This window comes from Chamaea fasciata, unplaced genomic scaffold (genome assembly GCF_029207755.1).
Source record: "Chamaea fasciata isolate MVZ Bird 193981 ecotype frontalis unplaced genomic scaffold, bChaFas1.0.hap1 SCAF_7, whole genome shotgun sequence".
NCBI classification, from domain to species: domain Eukaryota; kingdom Metazoa; phylum Chordata; class Aves; order Passeriformes; family Sylviidae; genus Chamaea; species Chamaea fasciata.
Window position 1 is genome coordinate 17,932,890 of NW_027094092.1, and position 15,913 is coordinate 17,948,802.

A 15,913-nucleotide genomic window follows, 5' to 3' on the forward strand; every position below is an offset into this window, starting at 1 on the left:
CCCGGCTCCACGAGCTCTGTAAAGCACCAGGGGCCGGCACAGCTCAGCGGGCAGGCACAGCCCACGGTGCCACAGGGACGGGACGGAAGGTCCCGCAGCCTCCTGGGGGCCGGGGCCCACTGCAGCCCCTGCCCGCGGGAGCTGAGCCCCGGCTGCCCCACGGCCTCGGCTCCGTCCCGCACCTCCCCGCAGGGCCCAGCCCGTGCTGCCTGAACTGTACTCTCACACCTGGCCTCAGCACTCCTCACCATGGAGAAACACCCCTAAGTCGTGAATAGCAAGTGGCCAAAACCAAATCCTCCACTCTGGCTCCACAATGGCCCGGGGAGGGGTGAGGGTGTAGGAACACCACCTCCCTGTTTTCCCTCTCCTGGAAGCCGGGAATACATATGACTTGCAGCTGGCCCTGTGTTACAGTGCAGATTTTGAAGATAAGGCAGAGAACTTCCCCGTCCTTCCTGTTCTTTCCTCATCACATAGCCTCACGCTGCTATTTGCCTTGCCTATATTTCACCACACCCCCTTTCAGCCTTTCCCGAATCAACACCATATTGCCTGTCTGGGTGGGGGTTGCCAAGACCCTTCCTTGGTGCATCTTATTGCCCCCTCTGGGCATCCATGTCCTGAACTACCTCTGGGAGAATGTGCAAACCATCTCAACATTCTCCCCAAGGACCCTTCAGAGGTATTTTAGAATCGTCATCCCTCTAGTCCAGACCCTTTTTCAGCTTTCCTTTGTTGCCCACCCTGGGCATCCTGCCGTCTTTTACTCCCCGAAGTTGTACTCACCGGTGAGATTTGCTGAGACCCTTCTTGACTTTCCCATCCTGCCCCTTTCCAGGCATCCATGTCCAATGGTCCTTTCCTATTGACTCTTCACGGACCCCCCTGGTCCGCCCCTCATCTGTCTCCTGGACAGTCTCAGGTACCAAATCAATCTCCTGCTGCTGGTCAGCAACCAAGGGAGCTGGTCACCAGAACTGGGTGAGGTGCCTCCAGCTTCTCCTGCTGCCTGCCCGACCCAGACAGTGGAAGGATCCCAGACAAATCCCCAATTATCAGGAAAATTCCACAAACACCAGAAGCTTATGCCCAAAAAGGAGACAGAGGGAGACCCGCAACTTTATTCAAATAAAGGGAGAGATCCACCAGAGCACACCTGCGGGGTTTTCTCTCCCAAGGTTCCAGAGGGGGCACCCTCCTTTTATCCTGAGCTCCCGGCCACGCGTTTCCCTCTTCCTTTCCCCACTGGCCGAGGCACCAGGAAGGTGCAGCCTTCCCGAACTGCCCACCAATATTCCCCCCTTGAACCTACTACTGTACCCCAAAGCTCAGAACCTCGGGCTGTGCAGACCCGTGTCTGTGCCGGGAGCCGAGCTGTCTGGGCTCTGCAGCAAAGCCGCTGCCCGAAGTCAGTGGGGACACTGGGACCCATTTCAAAGACGTCAACACCCACACCTTCACCCATCTAAGTGTAAAGACGTGAGCTTTCCTCTCACCAGGGAGTAACAGTCATTGGGAAATTTCCCAGGAAAGCAATGGAGATCCTCTAAGCAGAGGGGGAAATCATAGACAGGAATGGAGGACTCTGGAAAGCAACAAAGACATTTTCCAGGAAACAAAGAGGAAATAGCCTGCAGAGTGACTGGGAAATTTCCTGCAGAGAAACGGGGGATTTTTTAGGAAGGAAGTGGGAAATTCCCTGGGAAACAAAAGGCAGTGGTCTGAAAAACCATGTAGAGTGCCTAGTAGGCAGTAGAGAGTTCCTGCAAAGAAGAAATTTCCTCAAATTGGAAAGCACCTTGGGGAAAAGGCTGACCGCACCACCCCTTCCAGGTCCTTGGGTAAGGAAGTCGAAAAATCTCTCAGGGAGTTCGGGTTGGTTTTGCGGCTCCCCGCAGAGCTCAAAGGGATCAGGGAAGAGCCGGGCGGCCGCTGTCGCTGCCCTTGACCCGCCTCCCGTCGTGGGCATGGGCTGGTTCACCTCTGCTTCTGTGCCGAGCGCTGCCCGCTGCACTTTGGCCTTTATTAGTCATTTTTGGCAGCCCGGCCTAAGCGTGCAAGCCAAGGCAGCCGGGAGAAGAAGGATTAAAATAAACATCTGGACGTGGCCCGGGGGTTTCCGGCCCCGGGAAGCCCCGGCTGGAGCAGGTGCGGCCCATCCCCTGCGCTCCGCGTGTCCCACGCTCAGCTTTAGGTCTGGTTCTATAATTTATAATTACATTATTAATTTTAATTATTGATAGTGCGGGGAGGCGGTGCGCGGGGCTGCGCAGCGGCATTCCCGGGGCGGGAGCATCCCGCGGGCACTCCCGGGAGCGGCTGCACCGCCCCACCGTGGGAGCGGCGACACTTTCACTTTCGGAAGGGACACGTGATTTCCAGGAAAACGGGAGGGGAGGATAAAGAATCGGGCAGGACGCGACCGCCTACCGCGTCCAAGTCATCGCCCAGCGCGGCACGGTACGGCACGGCACAGGGGCTCTGCGGACCCGGCACCATGGCAGCGCCGGAGAAGGAGGGGTAAGGGCGCCCAGCACCCCCGGCCCGCCGCGGGTCGCCGTCTCCAGGTGCCCCGGTTCCCCCGGTGACGGTCCCGCGCCCGCAGGGAAGCCCAGAAGATGCGGTTCGGACAGTGGCTGCTGAACGCCATCAATAGCGGGAGGTACCCGGGGCTGCGATGGATCGACTCTGCCCACACCATCTTCCGCGTCCCCTGGAAGCACAACGCCAGGAAGGACATCACCAGCAGTGACGTGGAGGTCTTCAAGGTGGGTGGGATGGGTGTCACCAGCAGCGAGGTGGAGACCTTCAAGGTGGGCGGGGTGGGGGTCGCCAGCAGTGGCCTCAGGGTCTTCAAGGTGTGTGGGATAGGATGGTGACCAGCAGCAAGCTGAGGTCTTCAAGGCGGGAGCTGGGAAGGTGGGGGAAGACCAGTCATCCCTGGAAACCTCCATGCTCATGTAGCCAGGGACCCCATGCTCACCTCCCTGCACCCCCAGGCCTGGGCAAAGGTCAGTGGGAGGTATGAGGAAGGCTCCGAGGACCCGGCCAAGTGGAAGACCAACTTCCGCTGTGCCCTGAGCAGCACCCACATGTTCAAGCTGGAAGAGGACAATTCCAAGCGTGGTGATGACCCCCACAAGGTCTTCTCTGTTGTCTCAGGTGAGCCTTGCCCCATGGAGGGGCTGTATTGGGTGGGGTGGGCAATCTCAGGACCTCCCATTCTTGGTGCTCTACTTTCAGCCAACCTCCACAACAGCCAGGAGGGAGATCCCAATGTCCCAAACCCCGTGGTGGAGCAGCAGGCAGCACAACAGCAGCTGCAGGTAGCTGGGTGGGCACAGCAGGCCAGGGGGTTGCCTGTTGCCACTCCGCAACAGTGCTGCAGCCCAGCACCTGGCCAAAATGTGGGCTGGGGGAGGCTGGGAGCCTGGCAACCGCAGCAGTAAGATCCCATTCTCATTCCCTTTCCAGCTGGAGCTCCACCCCCAAGACATGGCCTCAGCAATTGCTGTCCCAGGTACGCACGAGTCCCACAGTCTTTTTCTGGGGGGAGGAGGACACCCACTTGGCTCAGCTGGGGCCGATTTTGTGGCTGTGAGACATCCTACCCACTGTGCTCCCCCTTAGGAAGCATCGACTCCACACAGCTCAAAATTCTGGAGGACCTGCTGAAGCAGTGTGACATCTCCCCGGACCCTGGCTCGCTGGCCCCATCCTGGGTGCCCGCAGGTGAGACCAGCTCTGCTGGCAGGGTGCAGAGTTGGTGACTTGACCGTGTGAGTGACCCCAGCACCTTCCCACAGGTGATTTCCCTGCAGGGGACATTCCCCACCAGGACACCCTGCTCCAGCCTCAGCAGGACATGCTGCTCCAGCCTTATGCAGACACCAGCCAAAACGGCTGCTTCCCTCCCACGACATTCCCACAGTGGGTGACCACGGTGGAGCAGCCTACCTTGGACACCTACCAACCAACGGGCCTCATGCCACCTGAGGACACAGGTGGGTGCCGTGGGGCAGGATCTGGGAAGAGGCCAGGGTGGTGCCAAAGCAGCCTCCAACCCGCTGTGTCCGGAATGGTGATGCCGATGCCACTCGTGTCCCGCTGCAGGGGCCATGCCAGCGCCGTGCCACCTGACGGAGGGCACGGTCCCCGTGCAGTACGCGGCAGAGGCGGCGTTGTTCGTGCCTGCCCCCAGCCCTGTGCCACAGCCACGGCTGCTGCTGGATAACACAGGTGAGGGTTATTCATTAGTAATAGCTATAAATTATTATTACAATTATTAAATATGTAAATATGCTTGGGGAGTGCTTTGGGGAGGGGGAACATTTCGGTTTGGAGGATGCGGCTGCTGATCACTTCCTGGTGCAGATGGCATCGTCTCCATCCTGGATGTCACCATCTACTACCGAGGAAGGGAGTTCCACCGGGAAGTGGTTGGCAGCAGCCGCTGCCTGCTGACCTACCAGGCCCCCAGCCTGCCGGAGGCCCCGTGCCCCTGGCACGTGGTGCACTTCCCCAGCCCCGCCAGAGTGGCCGATGGCAAGCAGCGGCGCATGACCGAGGAGCTGCTGGGCGTCGCGGGGCTGCAGCTGGAGCAACGCGCCTACAAGGTCTTTGCCACCCGCTGGGAGAAGTGCAGGGTCTTCTGGGCCTTGTCCCAGCAGCTCGAGGGGGTAGAGGAGCCCCCACCCAACCTGCTCTGCCGGGACCAGGAAACGCCCATCTTTGACTTCAATGAGTTTTGCACAGGTGGGTAGGAGTGTCACAAAGTTCCCCGTGTGTTGTTTCCTGCCCAGCCTGGTTTGGGGCTCATGGGAGCCAGCCCCAGGATGTTACAAGTATCCAAACCCTCCCAGCCCCTCTGCTCCCCTAGGCTCATCCCAAAACTGAGCCCTGTTTTGCCTCACAGAGCTGAGGGACTTCCGCAACGGCCAAAGGCGGCGATCCCCTGACTTCACCATCTACCTCTGCTTTGGGCAGGCCTTCTCCAAGGCCAAGCCTAAGGAGTCCAAGCTCATCCTGGTCAAGGTGCAGTAGCAAAAACCCACCACTATCCCACTGCTGCCCAGGGAAGGGGAGAGATTCATGGAGGCCAGGGGAGCTGCGATTCTGGGTGCCTGAGGAGGGCGATCCTCAAGGTCAAGTTGGGTGGGAGTTGAAGGGTCTGGGTGCCTGAAGAGGGACCCTTGGTGACTGAGTCAAGTGGGATTCTGGGTGCCCAGGGATGGGGACTCCTAGGTGATGGAGAGGTGATGGAGTTTCCTCAGGGACTGGGCAGAGGGAGCCTCAGGGGCCAGGGGAGGTGAGGTGCCAAAGAAGGGAGGCCTTCAGTGTGCAGTGGAGATGGGAATTTGGGAGCCCTCGGGATCTGGGCAGAGGGACATCTGGATATGCAAGGAGGGGGTACCTTGGGGACTGAGAGAGGTGGGGGATTTGAGTGACAGGGGAGGGGTACCCTTGGAGGAACGTGGGGCTGCATGACCAGGGAGGGAACCCTTGGGCACCAGGGAAAACGTGGGGCAAGGGTGGGCCAGAGTACACTCATCATGTGGGTGGGATGGTATGGAAGGCAGCTGCCCAAGGACAGGGACCCTCAGGGGTTGGGGGAGACAAAGGGTGCCCCAGACATCTCCTCCCTGCACTCCAGGAGGACAGGGCCCTGCAGGCTGTTGCAGCCATAGCAGGCAGCTGCCCCAACCCTCATGTTTTGCCACTGCAGCTGGTGCCCAAGTTCTGTGAGTACTACTACGAGCAGGTGCTGCAGGAGGGAGCCTCCTCCCTGGACAGCCACACCATCAGCCTGCAGCTCTCCAACTCCTTTGACCTCATGGAACTCATCGAGCAGTACAACATGCAGCTGGGCTGACCCCACGTGCCCTGCTCCCCGTGGCCCTGGCACAGGCAGCAGGACCACTGGGCATCCCAGGCTCTGCAAACCAGCTCCCCCCAACCCAAGGACAGCTTCACTGACCAGTCCTGGAGCTCACACATTGCTTTTTGCCTCTGGCAGCTTCTAGTGTATGTCTTAGTGGAGTGGGTAATTTACAGATTTATTTTCTTAATTTTTCCAAGGTAAAACATGTATGTAAAGAAACATAGTTCTCTCTTGCTACTGTTGCCTGGGTATCTGCCTCTGCTATCAGTCTGAAATCTGCACCACCCTCTTCTAGCCCTAAAACCACGGGGGTCCGTGCCTAACCTTGTCTCAGCAACATCCCTGCTGGCAGGGGCAGGCTGGTATCAGCTTTATCAGTGCCTTCCTCCCCTTAAATTTGAGAGGAGATGACTTCCCAGTGTGAAGGGAGGCATTTATCAATGCATTTATTTCCATGCATTAAGGCTACAACCATGACTTGCAAGCACAGTGTCTTAAGGACAGCTTGGCTTGGGCTAAACAAAAGTAATTCTTCGTTGAGCACTGGACCAGAGTTACTCCCTGGAGATGTTCTGGAAAAACAAGGCCGTAACTACAACATGAAACAGCAGACTGCCAGCTCAGAGGTGCGGAGGAGGTGTGCAGGAGGATCTCAGGGAAGAGTGTGGAAACCAGAGGGCTGCCTGAAGATGGGGTGTGCCCTCCCCAGGCTGCAAGCAACTGCATCCCCTCATTTCAGGAGCCTGACCATGACTGTTGGTCCTTGGGCAAGGGGAGGCAGCGGTGTGCCTAGTGACCTGGATGCCGCTGGGCCCAAAGGTGGTGGTCCCGTATCTTGTCATGTAATAGTGAGTAGAGGGCTGTGCTGGGGGCTCCTCCAGTGGCCTGGATACTGTGGGACTGGGACACCCTTAGCACCTCAGCTCCATGAAACTCTCAGCCCTCATTCCCCTGAGCACAGTTGTTGCACAAACTTGGGACACTGGGCTCACCTTTGGGCAGGAGCAGCTCTGCACCACAACAGTGCCCACACATCCTGCAGGTTGTAACGTCTTCCTTTATCCTGAGGAGGAAAAAGCCCAGGAAAGAAGGAGCAGGAGCTGCCCTCAGCACTTCCCATGGAATATGATGCCAAGGCAATGGAAGAGGCTTGCTCTTCCCACCCTGAACTGAGGTTGGTGGAACAGCCGCTGCCCTCCCAGGTGCCTGAGCACCTTCAGCTCTCCATGAAACAGGGACATGTGGGCAAGTGTCCAGAGGGAACTTTATGTGCCTGAGCCCCAGAGTATCAGCTTCTTCACCTTTCCCTCCATGCTCCAGTTTCCCACACCAGTAAGTGGTAACACCACATGGCACAGAAGTTGCTGTGATCAGGAGAAGGGCACTGTAGTGCCTGATGAATTTCATGACTACTTTCACATGGCTTCTAGAAGCTGTCCAGCCACACCAGCATTGCAGTAGTGACCACCTGGGTCCTGCCCTTCCTTGGAGGGCACAGTGTGTACATACATGGCACCTGTGCCATCCACGTCCGGCCAGCTGAACTTCATGGGACAGCCAGATGTTCGGCAGGGAGTCTTCACACACGTGCAGCCCCAGCCACTCCTCAGCAAGCTTCTGGATGATGAGCACAACTGCCACAAGGAAGTCCCAGGGAAACTAGAACCCTTCCAGGCAAAAGGAGAATGCCTTGCTTTCTTACAGCCCCCGGCCACAGCAGCCCAGGAGATTCTGTTGTGAGCCACAGATCACTTCCAGCCCACAGCCTCAACTGTCAGACAACTCCATTTCTCCAGTTAACCAAACCTTCATAAGGAATTTAATGATATGTTGGAAGAGCTCCCCAACTTGAATGGCCCTTTTGCTTATCACTTCAAGACCCAGCCTTAGACTGTACTCTGCTGGGGCCTTCTGGGGAAGCACAACCCATTTGCTCCATGACAAGAATGAAAACTTGACTTTCCACTTTCATGTGATACCTCTAGAGGAGCCCTGAACAGAATTGCATGGAGAAAGGGGAAACCTTTAAGTGGACTGCTGGTGGATCCAGGCCAGATCAGGACATGTGGCAGAGGCTCCTTGGGACACTTCCCATGGGGCTGGAGGTGGCAGGGGCAGAGCTAAGGAGAGACATGGGGATGGGAGTCATAAAATACAGATCTTATCTGCCCTTGCTGATGGCTTTCTGCATCAGAGCTCTCCAGGTAGCTGTAGGCCCTCTGGTTATTCTCTTTGATCAGCAGGGCTTTGCCATTGCATACAAGGAGGCAGGTCACCTTGGCCACCCAGTTCATGGAATAGAAGGAGCAATCTTTCACCAGGAATCTCCAAGGAAATTGCCCATGGCTTTCACCACTTTTCTCCTAGCTTATCCCTAATGTTGTGAGAAAGCATGGCACCAGATGGACTTGAAAATATGAACCCAGTTTCAGTGAGAACAGACACTGAATAATGACCTTCGCCTACTTAAAACTCAAGCAGCAGAAGCAGCCTCCTAAACCAAGAGATCCTTCCAGAGTTGTCCTGGTTTTGTCTGGGATGGAGTTAATTTTCTTCCTAATAGCTGGTACAGTGCTTTGCTTTGGATTTAGGATAAGAATGATGTGGATAACACTCTGATGTTTTAGTTGCTGCAGAGCAGGGCTTACATCAAGTCAAGGATTTTTCAGGTTCCCAGGCTACCCTGCCAGTGAGGGGGCTGGGAGTGCTGGGAGGGGACAGCCAGGACAGCTGACCCCGAATGACCAAAGGGTTATCCCATACCCAGTGGCATCATGCATCATAAACCTGTGGGAGAGCTGGCTAGGGGACCATTGCTTGGGAACAGGCTGGGCATGAGTTGGTTAGTGCTGAGCAATTGTTCTTTTATTTGTATCACCTGTTCTTCTTGGGTTTTATTTCTCTCTTTGCTTATTTCCTTTTCATGATGATCTTATTATTGCTATTACTGTTATTATTGTAATTTATTTCAACTATTAAACTGTCTTTATCTCAACCCATGTGTTTCCTTACTTTTCTGATTCCCTCCCCAGTCCAGCTGGGGAGAGTGAGTGAGTGGCTCTGTGGTGTTTGGTTGTTGGTTGGGGTTTAACCACAACACCATCAGATAAAATTCTAGACACAAGTCCAGAAAACCAGGAGATGTTCCAAAAACTGGTACAGTTCCAAACCCTATAACATTCTTGAGTAAGACTGTGAGACCTCTGCCTGCCTGGATGGGCACAGATTAGCCAAACACCCCCCACAGATGAAAGGTGAACCAGAAGGAGCGTGGCCTTTGCTCACATCCAGGCAGTGAACATCACAAGGGGTTCACTCATGGCTCCACACGTGTGTGGCACCCTGGTATCTTGACTCCCAGCCTCAGCAGATACAGTCTCCACAGCCAAGGACTTGCTGAGAGTCATCCTGGCACTGGACCGAGCAAACTCAATCCCACAGCCTCACTGATGGACAGAAACCAGTGCTTACCTCTAGAAGAAGCCCCCAGGTATTTCGGGTGAGAAGTCGGCATGGATGTGGAGGTCCTCAGGGTGATCTCCTCCCCACACCTCAGACACTTCCTCTGTCTGGTTCAGATAGGTTGGGAACAAGTACCAGGACTCACCTTGGCTCCGTGTTGTCTTCCACGGCTTCCCAGGCACAAACTCCCTGGCTTGCAGGTTGAGTGCTTCAGTGGGCTTCACCTCCAGGCAGAGCTCAAAGTGCTCCAGGAGGCTGAAGAGTTCCCTCTCCCTCTGTGAGGCCTGTGTCCCATGATTTCCTCAAAGACATCCCACATGCCTTCTGAACAGAGCTGGTGCTTCACCAAGGCACGCACAGCCTGGTGGCACAGCGTTACCTTTGACCTGAAGGTCCACACCCAGCTGGCTCTGGCTCTGATGGTGGCACATTCCCTGATCAGCGTCTCCACAGAGATGCTCTCGAGCTGCTGGATGAGGTGGTGCTGCACCAGGAGCTGCATGGGAAGAGAAGGAGAGATGAGGTGGCAGTGAGAGGAGCCCAGCAAAGCTGCAGAACTTGGGCTCTATAGAGATGGTCCAGACCCCCACACTGACCTTGAACATCGCTATTAAAAATGTAGGCTGGGGAAAGACGGTACTTTCCAAGTGCTTGATTTCCTCATACCACACGACGAGCCCGATGCGGTGGAGGTACCGCAGGATGTCCTGGATGCCAGCCAGGTGCTTGCTGAGTAGGTACTACAGGTCCATCATGCCTAGAGGGAGATGCAGGAGCTCAGCATTCATCTATCAGACACAGCATTGCAAGGCAGATGCTCCAGAGAGCCAACAAACACCAGCAGCACCCCTCGTCACCTATGCCATCCCCGGGGAAGCAGCTGGGATCAGAGTGATGCTTGCTGACTGACCAAAAATGTCATGCCTCTCCTCAGCTGTCCAACTGCCACCCTGAAGCTCCCACAGCCCTTACTTGCCACAGCAGTGGCAACAGCCTGCCAGGACTTTCTGAAAAATGAGGCTAATACTGGGGGGGGGGGGGGGTGGTGGTGGTGTTATTACTGTTTGAGGAAGCAAGTTTGTTTCCAGCCAGAAAACCTCAGATTGCCAGTTAAACCTCAGACTGTCATTCAGCCATGCAGAGAGACGGGCAACAAAATCTGGCTTATCTCCAGAAAAGAAAAGCATTTGCTTTTCATTCTCTAATCCTACATCGGCCAGAGATGTTACTGGGAACTGGTGGTGTTCATACCTGCTTTAGGTATATAAGCAGGGGGTTGGAGCTGCCTGCTAGTCCTGCTAAGTCACAGGACACACGGAAAAAGGGTCTAGGGAAGGGTAGGAGCCATTAAATAAAGCTAGCAGGATGTAGATTTGAAAACCACAGAGTTGCATTAAAGCTGTGGAGCTCCTTCCTGCAAGAAGCTTTTAATTGCTTATACAGGGAAAACAGGAGAAAGAAAAACATCATTGGAAAGCAAGAAACCAGACAACATGGCCTGCTCAGCGTTAACACTGCAAGCAGTGGCCCCACTGCCACACAAACAGGGCCAGAAGGTGCAGCAAGCACTGGAGAGCCCATCCCCAATTCAGGAAAGCACTGAGAGAGCCTGTTCCAGGCACGGGACAGAAGCTCCTCTCAGAAAGGCGTGGCAGAGGTGACAGAGCACTCACCATGGTCTGCCACCTCTGTGCAATATCCACAGCGGCAGCTTCCACCTGCCTGTAGACGGGCGGCAGCACTCGGGCGACCTCAGGGAAGAGCTCCTCATTCTTCACATGCTTCAAAATAGTGGCCTTGAGCTTTTTGATGTCACAAGGACCCGTACAGTAGGCAGCAACTAAGTTTAAGATCTGGAAAAGAGGAAACACATACCTGACAAGAACACATTGGGAGGAGTTTTCTAGCCTGTGAGGTAAAGCAAGGACCTGTTGCCCACGAGGGCACCCAGGGTGAGACACACCACTGGCTCAGCTTCAGAGGGCACTTCCTTCACTCATCTGTTCTGTGGCAGTTCCTGAAAATCACCTGGTAAATGGTAAATGACCCCTCAGCCTCCTCCTGAGGCACTTGGTACAAGCCACAGGAAGAGATGTCCATCACCTACCAGGGGCAAGGCTCCTGCAGGTCACAGCCATGTCCACCCCAGCCTGGGGAGAGGCTGCAGTAGTGGCCTGATGCATTAGCACCAGGTCACCTTAGTCAGTAGCACACTGGGCTGCCAGAGACAGCAGGGTGACCTCAGCCACCCAGAACCCAGGAAAATCTCAGCCCTACAATAATGTGCAGCTCTCCATCTCTTTCAGCCTCTCTCACTGGTCCACAAAAAACTTGGACTCCTCGCTGCCCTCCAGTTGTCGATGAAGTGAGCGAGGTTGTTTTTTTCTCTCTTGCCAGCATGGCTGTGATCCTGGCCATGATGTCATGTCTTCTCTGCTCCCTCCTGCTCCTGGCAGCAGTCCACATGGCTTCCCATAGGAAGCACCACTGACTTTGGGACTCACATGGACAGGTTGTTGATCCAGAAACCAACAAGCTCCTTGAAAGTTTTGTGGTTAGTTTGGTACCTGAGGAGGGAGAAAAAGAAAATCCCAAATTCACATCTCACCCTCTGGATCTCCAGAGGCCTGACCACACACTCTGTGCTGTCTCAGGTGTTCACTGGACAAGAGCCCAGATCTGGCTGTATCCAAGCTTATCCTTCAGTTCCCCATCCTTAAACTATGAGGTGTAGCAGAGTCATACCCTGCTGCGGATGAGAGCATCCCTCTGTAGCACCAAACCCAAGCCTGATGCTCCCTCCATGTTCAGGGAACACCAAGGATACAGGAGGGATCACAGGGATTTGCTTCTTGCAGAAATCAAGTCCATTTAGTAGTTCAGTTGTCACGTCAGGAGCTGATGCTTATTCAATCCCGCCAAACAGAGGCCTTTGGCAAGGTGATGGCAGAGCTGCTGGATTTAAAGGTTGATCTGCAAACAGGGGGAGAGCTGGCTATGCCAATGGTGATAATACCAGGCCTCATGGTCCAATGGAAATGGTGTGAATCTGTGCAGTGCAAAGTTTCCTCAGCTCCTTTTTAGTTTCCCCACTCTACTTGGAATCCAAACCAGCTCAGTACTCACATGTGAAGATTGATGATGAGGATGATGAGTGCCAGTGGGCAATGAACACGTGGTGAGTCACGTAGTATTCCAGCTGGCCAGCAAAGTCCCAGAAGAGAAATGTGAAGTCCTCAATCTGGAACTCACTGATCTCTATCTCAATTGTTTGCTCTTCCTTGGGCACCAGTTTGGATTGCCCTTGCTTCAGGCTTCTGCAGATGGTGGACTTCCCCGTCAGTGAGGCCCCAGGAACCTGGTCTTGACCCCCTTGTCCTCCTGCCCCAAACCATGCTGAATTTGGCTGAAGTTAATTCCGGATCTGCTGAATGGCACCAGCACACACTTCACTGGGCAGTTGGTGAAGGGCATTATTCTGCACACAGAACTCCTGTAAGTGTGCCAGCTGCAGGACAGGCTGCACAGGTTGAACAGGCTGTTGGAGATGTTGAGGTACTGGAGGCCATGTCAACAAGCTGGAAGGTCCCTGGGGAGGGGACAGAGACGGTTGTTGTTCAGCCACAGGTATTTAAGCCTGAGGAGATGGGAGAAAACCCACTTTGGGGTAATCCAGATTTGATTCAGCTCAAGGCTCTCCAAACAGACCAGGCTCTGGATTTCATTGGGAAGGTCCACAAACTCATTCTTGCAAAGTATCAGCTTCTTGAGGTTGCAAAGTTAGAAATGCCACTGATGCTCCTGAGCTTGTTCGAAGTCAAGGCTCTCCAGCACGGAATTGCTCAGGACTGTGGGAGGGAGCACATGCAGCCTCCGGGTGGAGAGATTCACTTCATGCAATCTGTCCTCCTGCTCCTGACCTGGACACAGGGCACAGGGAAGCTGGCTAAAAGAGACTTTGACCTTTTGGAATTACAGACTTTTTTTTTTTTTTTTTTTTTTTTTTTTTTTTTTTTTTTTAATGACTTTGGGATAATTTTGGCCAGCAAGGAAAAGCAGAGGAGCTGGCTGAACAGTGCGACCACAATTACTGCTTGAACAGCTCCTGTGTCCTCTCAAGAGAGGAACTGAAGCCGAGGATCTTGGCTGGGACTGAAGACACAGGAACAGTTCCCACCAGATGTTGACCTGCAGCCCGAGTGTCACATCAACAGATTTGCTCTCATGCTTTGAGCCCTGCAAGAGCTCCAGCCACAGATGCATCTACCCCAAAACTGGGAGTTTTCTAACCCCAGCAGTGGGGCTGCAGGGGCAGAGCTGATGTCAGGACAACTGCTCCCCAAATAACTTGGCCAGCCCACTTGCAGCCCTTGACCACAGCCACGGGGATGCAGAGGCCAGGGCCAGTGAGTTCAGACACTTCCTCTTTCACATCCTCCCCCCTCCAGATGACGCTGTGATTCCCTGCAGGGGTGTTCCCAGCCCTGGGAGACTGGGGAAATAACGCAGGCACGGTGGGGTTCCCCAAAGGACAGGGCACACAGGCAGGGCCCTCAGTGATGGCTGAGAATATCCCCCAACAGAGAGTTTGGAGAAGAGAGATTTGCAGGTGAGGAGAGCACAAGCAGGACGGGAATCACACGATACCAGAGCAAAACACGGTTAGATTTGCTTTCCTCTCCCTTGTTTCACTTCCTCCCACGATGCCAAGCACAGCAGCCCCTTATGCAATGGACCCTGCTCAGGACTGACTCATCATTTCTCAGCATCACCATGGAAATGTGGGACATGCTCCAAATGCCCAGGCTCTCCCTCAGGGACAAGCCAAAGGACTCCCACCACCACTGACCCGGAGCAGTGAAGGGCCAGGGCAGCTACTCCCAGGCTCTGGGCTGGGCCATGACCCAGCAGGCGTGGCACCAGCTGGATCCTCCAGGCGCTCACCTCCCCCTTTCATTTCCTCCTCTTGTGTCGCTCCCGCCTCCCCGGCCTCTGCCAGGGAGCCCCACCCTCTCCTTCTCCATCCAACTTCAGGGCAGCTCTCAAGAACCCGAGCACCTCTGACCAGATGGCAGGGCCAGGGTTACGTTCCAAAAGCAGTACTGGAGGGAGGTCACCTATGAGACAAACCTGGTGGCAGAGTAGGTCCCGAGTCAAATTCCTGGTGCAGCAACCCTCCCCGCCTGCGCTGAACGAGCGTTTGGCATCACCAGTCTTGCACAGGAATGAAAGGCCACTGAAAAGAGGTTATACTGTTACCAAACTACAGCATGTATTGAATAGATAAGATTTCTTTCCTTAAACAGGTAGAAGCACCTGATCCAAGGGGGTAAACCAGCAAGGGGAAAAAAAAGTAAGCAAGTAGTATACACAGTATACTAGAAAAACTGTTTTCTAGAACATGCCAGAAGAGGCATTTTTAGGTATGTTTCTCATTGCCTCTCCCAGGGGGCAGCTTACAATTTGATAATTAAATTTTAATGGCAGACAGAATGAAAGAACCAGTATTCTTGTTCATGTGAATTCAGCAGAAAGCACATGCAGAAGGTGTAGTTTTCAGTCTCTGCACTCTTCAGGCAATGGCGGGTGCAGAGGTAACAAATTTAAAAGGCCTTACAGTGCAGGCACCCTTAATGTACCCTGCAACAGGCTCTTATTTTTACTGCCAGTTCAAGGGTAACATTAAACAAGAATTTAAAGCACTGAAACAGCCCAAGGAATGAAACAGACTGATGCTATCTTCCTGGTAAACAATGTAGTTGTGTATATTATTTGGTCAAGCCTTTTTTTTCACACTACCTACCCTTCTTCACTCTGTATACAGACAGATTATGGCAGAATTGCTCCTCTGAGATATTCAGAGGTGTCCGATTTCCAGCCTAAGTGTATGCACAACTAGATCTCATTCTTGTGCCAACAGTGCCATTAAAGTTGCTGAATTTTTAGTTTGTCGAGCAGTCTGTCAGCAGTGTCTGTATTTACAATGCCACACCCATGTTCCATGTATGTATTCTAGCTCCAAGTTTAGCTTGAAAACGATACCTTCTCTGCCAACTGTTCTCCTGCACTCAGTATGGTGTCTTTTCCAAAAATCTGCAAAGCAAGTCCAAAGTTATCACTTCCTGATCGTCATCCAGGCTGCACTTCCATAGAGGAAGCATACAGAAACAAGGAAGATTAACTCCAAAATGCTCAGGATTCAGCCATCAACACTCCTCTAGCCCAGTGAGTGATGGGAGTGAAGCATTGTGCCAAGTCCATACACTAGTGGTATACAGGCTTGTTTTGTTTAAATACTGAAAAAAAATAAACTCTCTAAACCAGTCCCTGTGAAGGGAAAGCCAGTTACTGAGTTGTAACTTACTGGTTTTCTCTTCAATTTCCCTGTGAAACATCTCCTCCCTGGCAGGATTTGATGAATGATTCAAGTCAGGTTTAAGGGTGCTGAATACTATTTAAAGGGCCTGTATTCCAGAATGTCACTTAGAAGACCTGTTGCTCTGCAGCACCTGCAGGCAAGGAGTTTTGCTAAAGCAACTGAGACGAAGCCAGAATATATGCTGGACT

The 15,913-nt window shown here is 53.8% G+C and overlaps 1 protein-coding gene and 1 pseudogene across 2 annotated transcripts; one reads left to right on the forward strand and one right to left on the reverse strand.

Annotated features, from left to right (window-relative positions):
* Positions 1-2,046: 2,046 nt before the first annotated feature.
* Positions 2,047-8,879, forward strand: IRF7 (interferon regulatory factor 7). Of its 2 annotated transcripts, XM_066187788.1 has the most exons (12): positions 2,047-2,151; positions 2,386-2,523; positions 2,609-2,771; positions 3,003-3,165; positions 3,247-3,329; positions 3,478-3,523; positions 3,634-3,735; positions 3,810-4,007; positions 4,117-4,242; positions 4,378-4,758; positions 4,919-5,037; positions 5,729-8,879. In XM_066187788.1, the coding sequence occupies exons 2-12, from the start codon at positions 2,501-2,503 to the stop codon at positions 5,873-5,875; spliced, it is 1,551 nt and encodes a 516-aa protein (XP_066043885.1). In that variant the 5' UTR covers positions 2,047-2,151; positions 2,386-2,500; the 3' UTR covers positions 5,876-8,879. The 2 variants fall into 2 exon arrangements, with proteins under 2 accessions (XP_066043885.1, XP_066043884.1); XM_066187787.1 differs by lacking the exon at positions 2,047-2,151 and having other exon boundaries at positions 2,327-2,523.
* On the reverse strand, positions 6,615-13,318 carry LOC136291880 (malignant fibrous histiocytoma-amplified sequence 1 homolog; annotated as a pseudogene).
* Between the last annotated feature and the right edge of the window lie 2,595 nt (positions 13,319-15,913).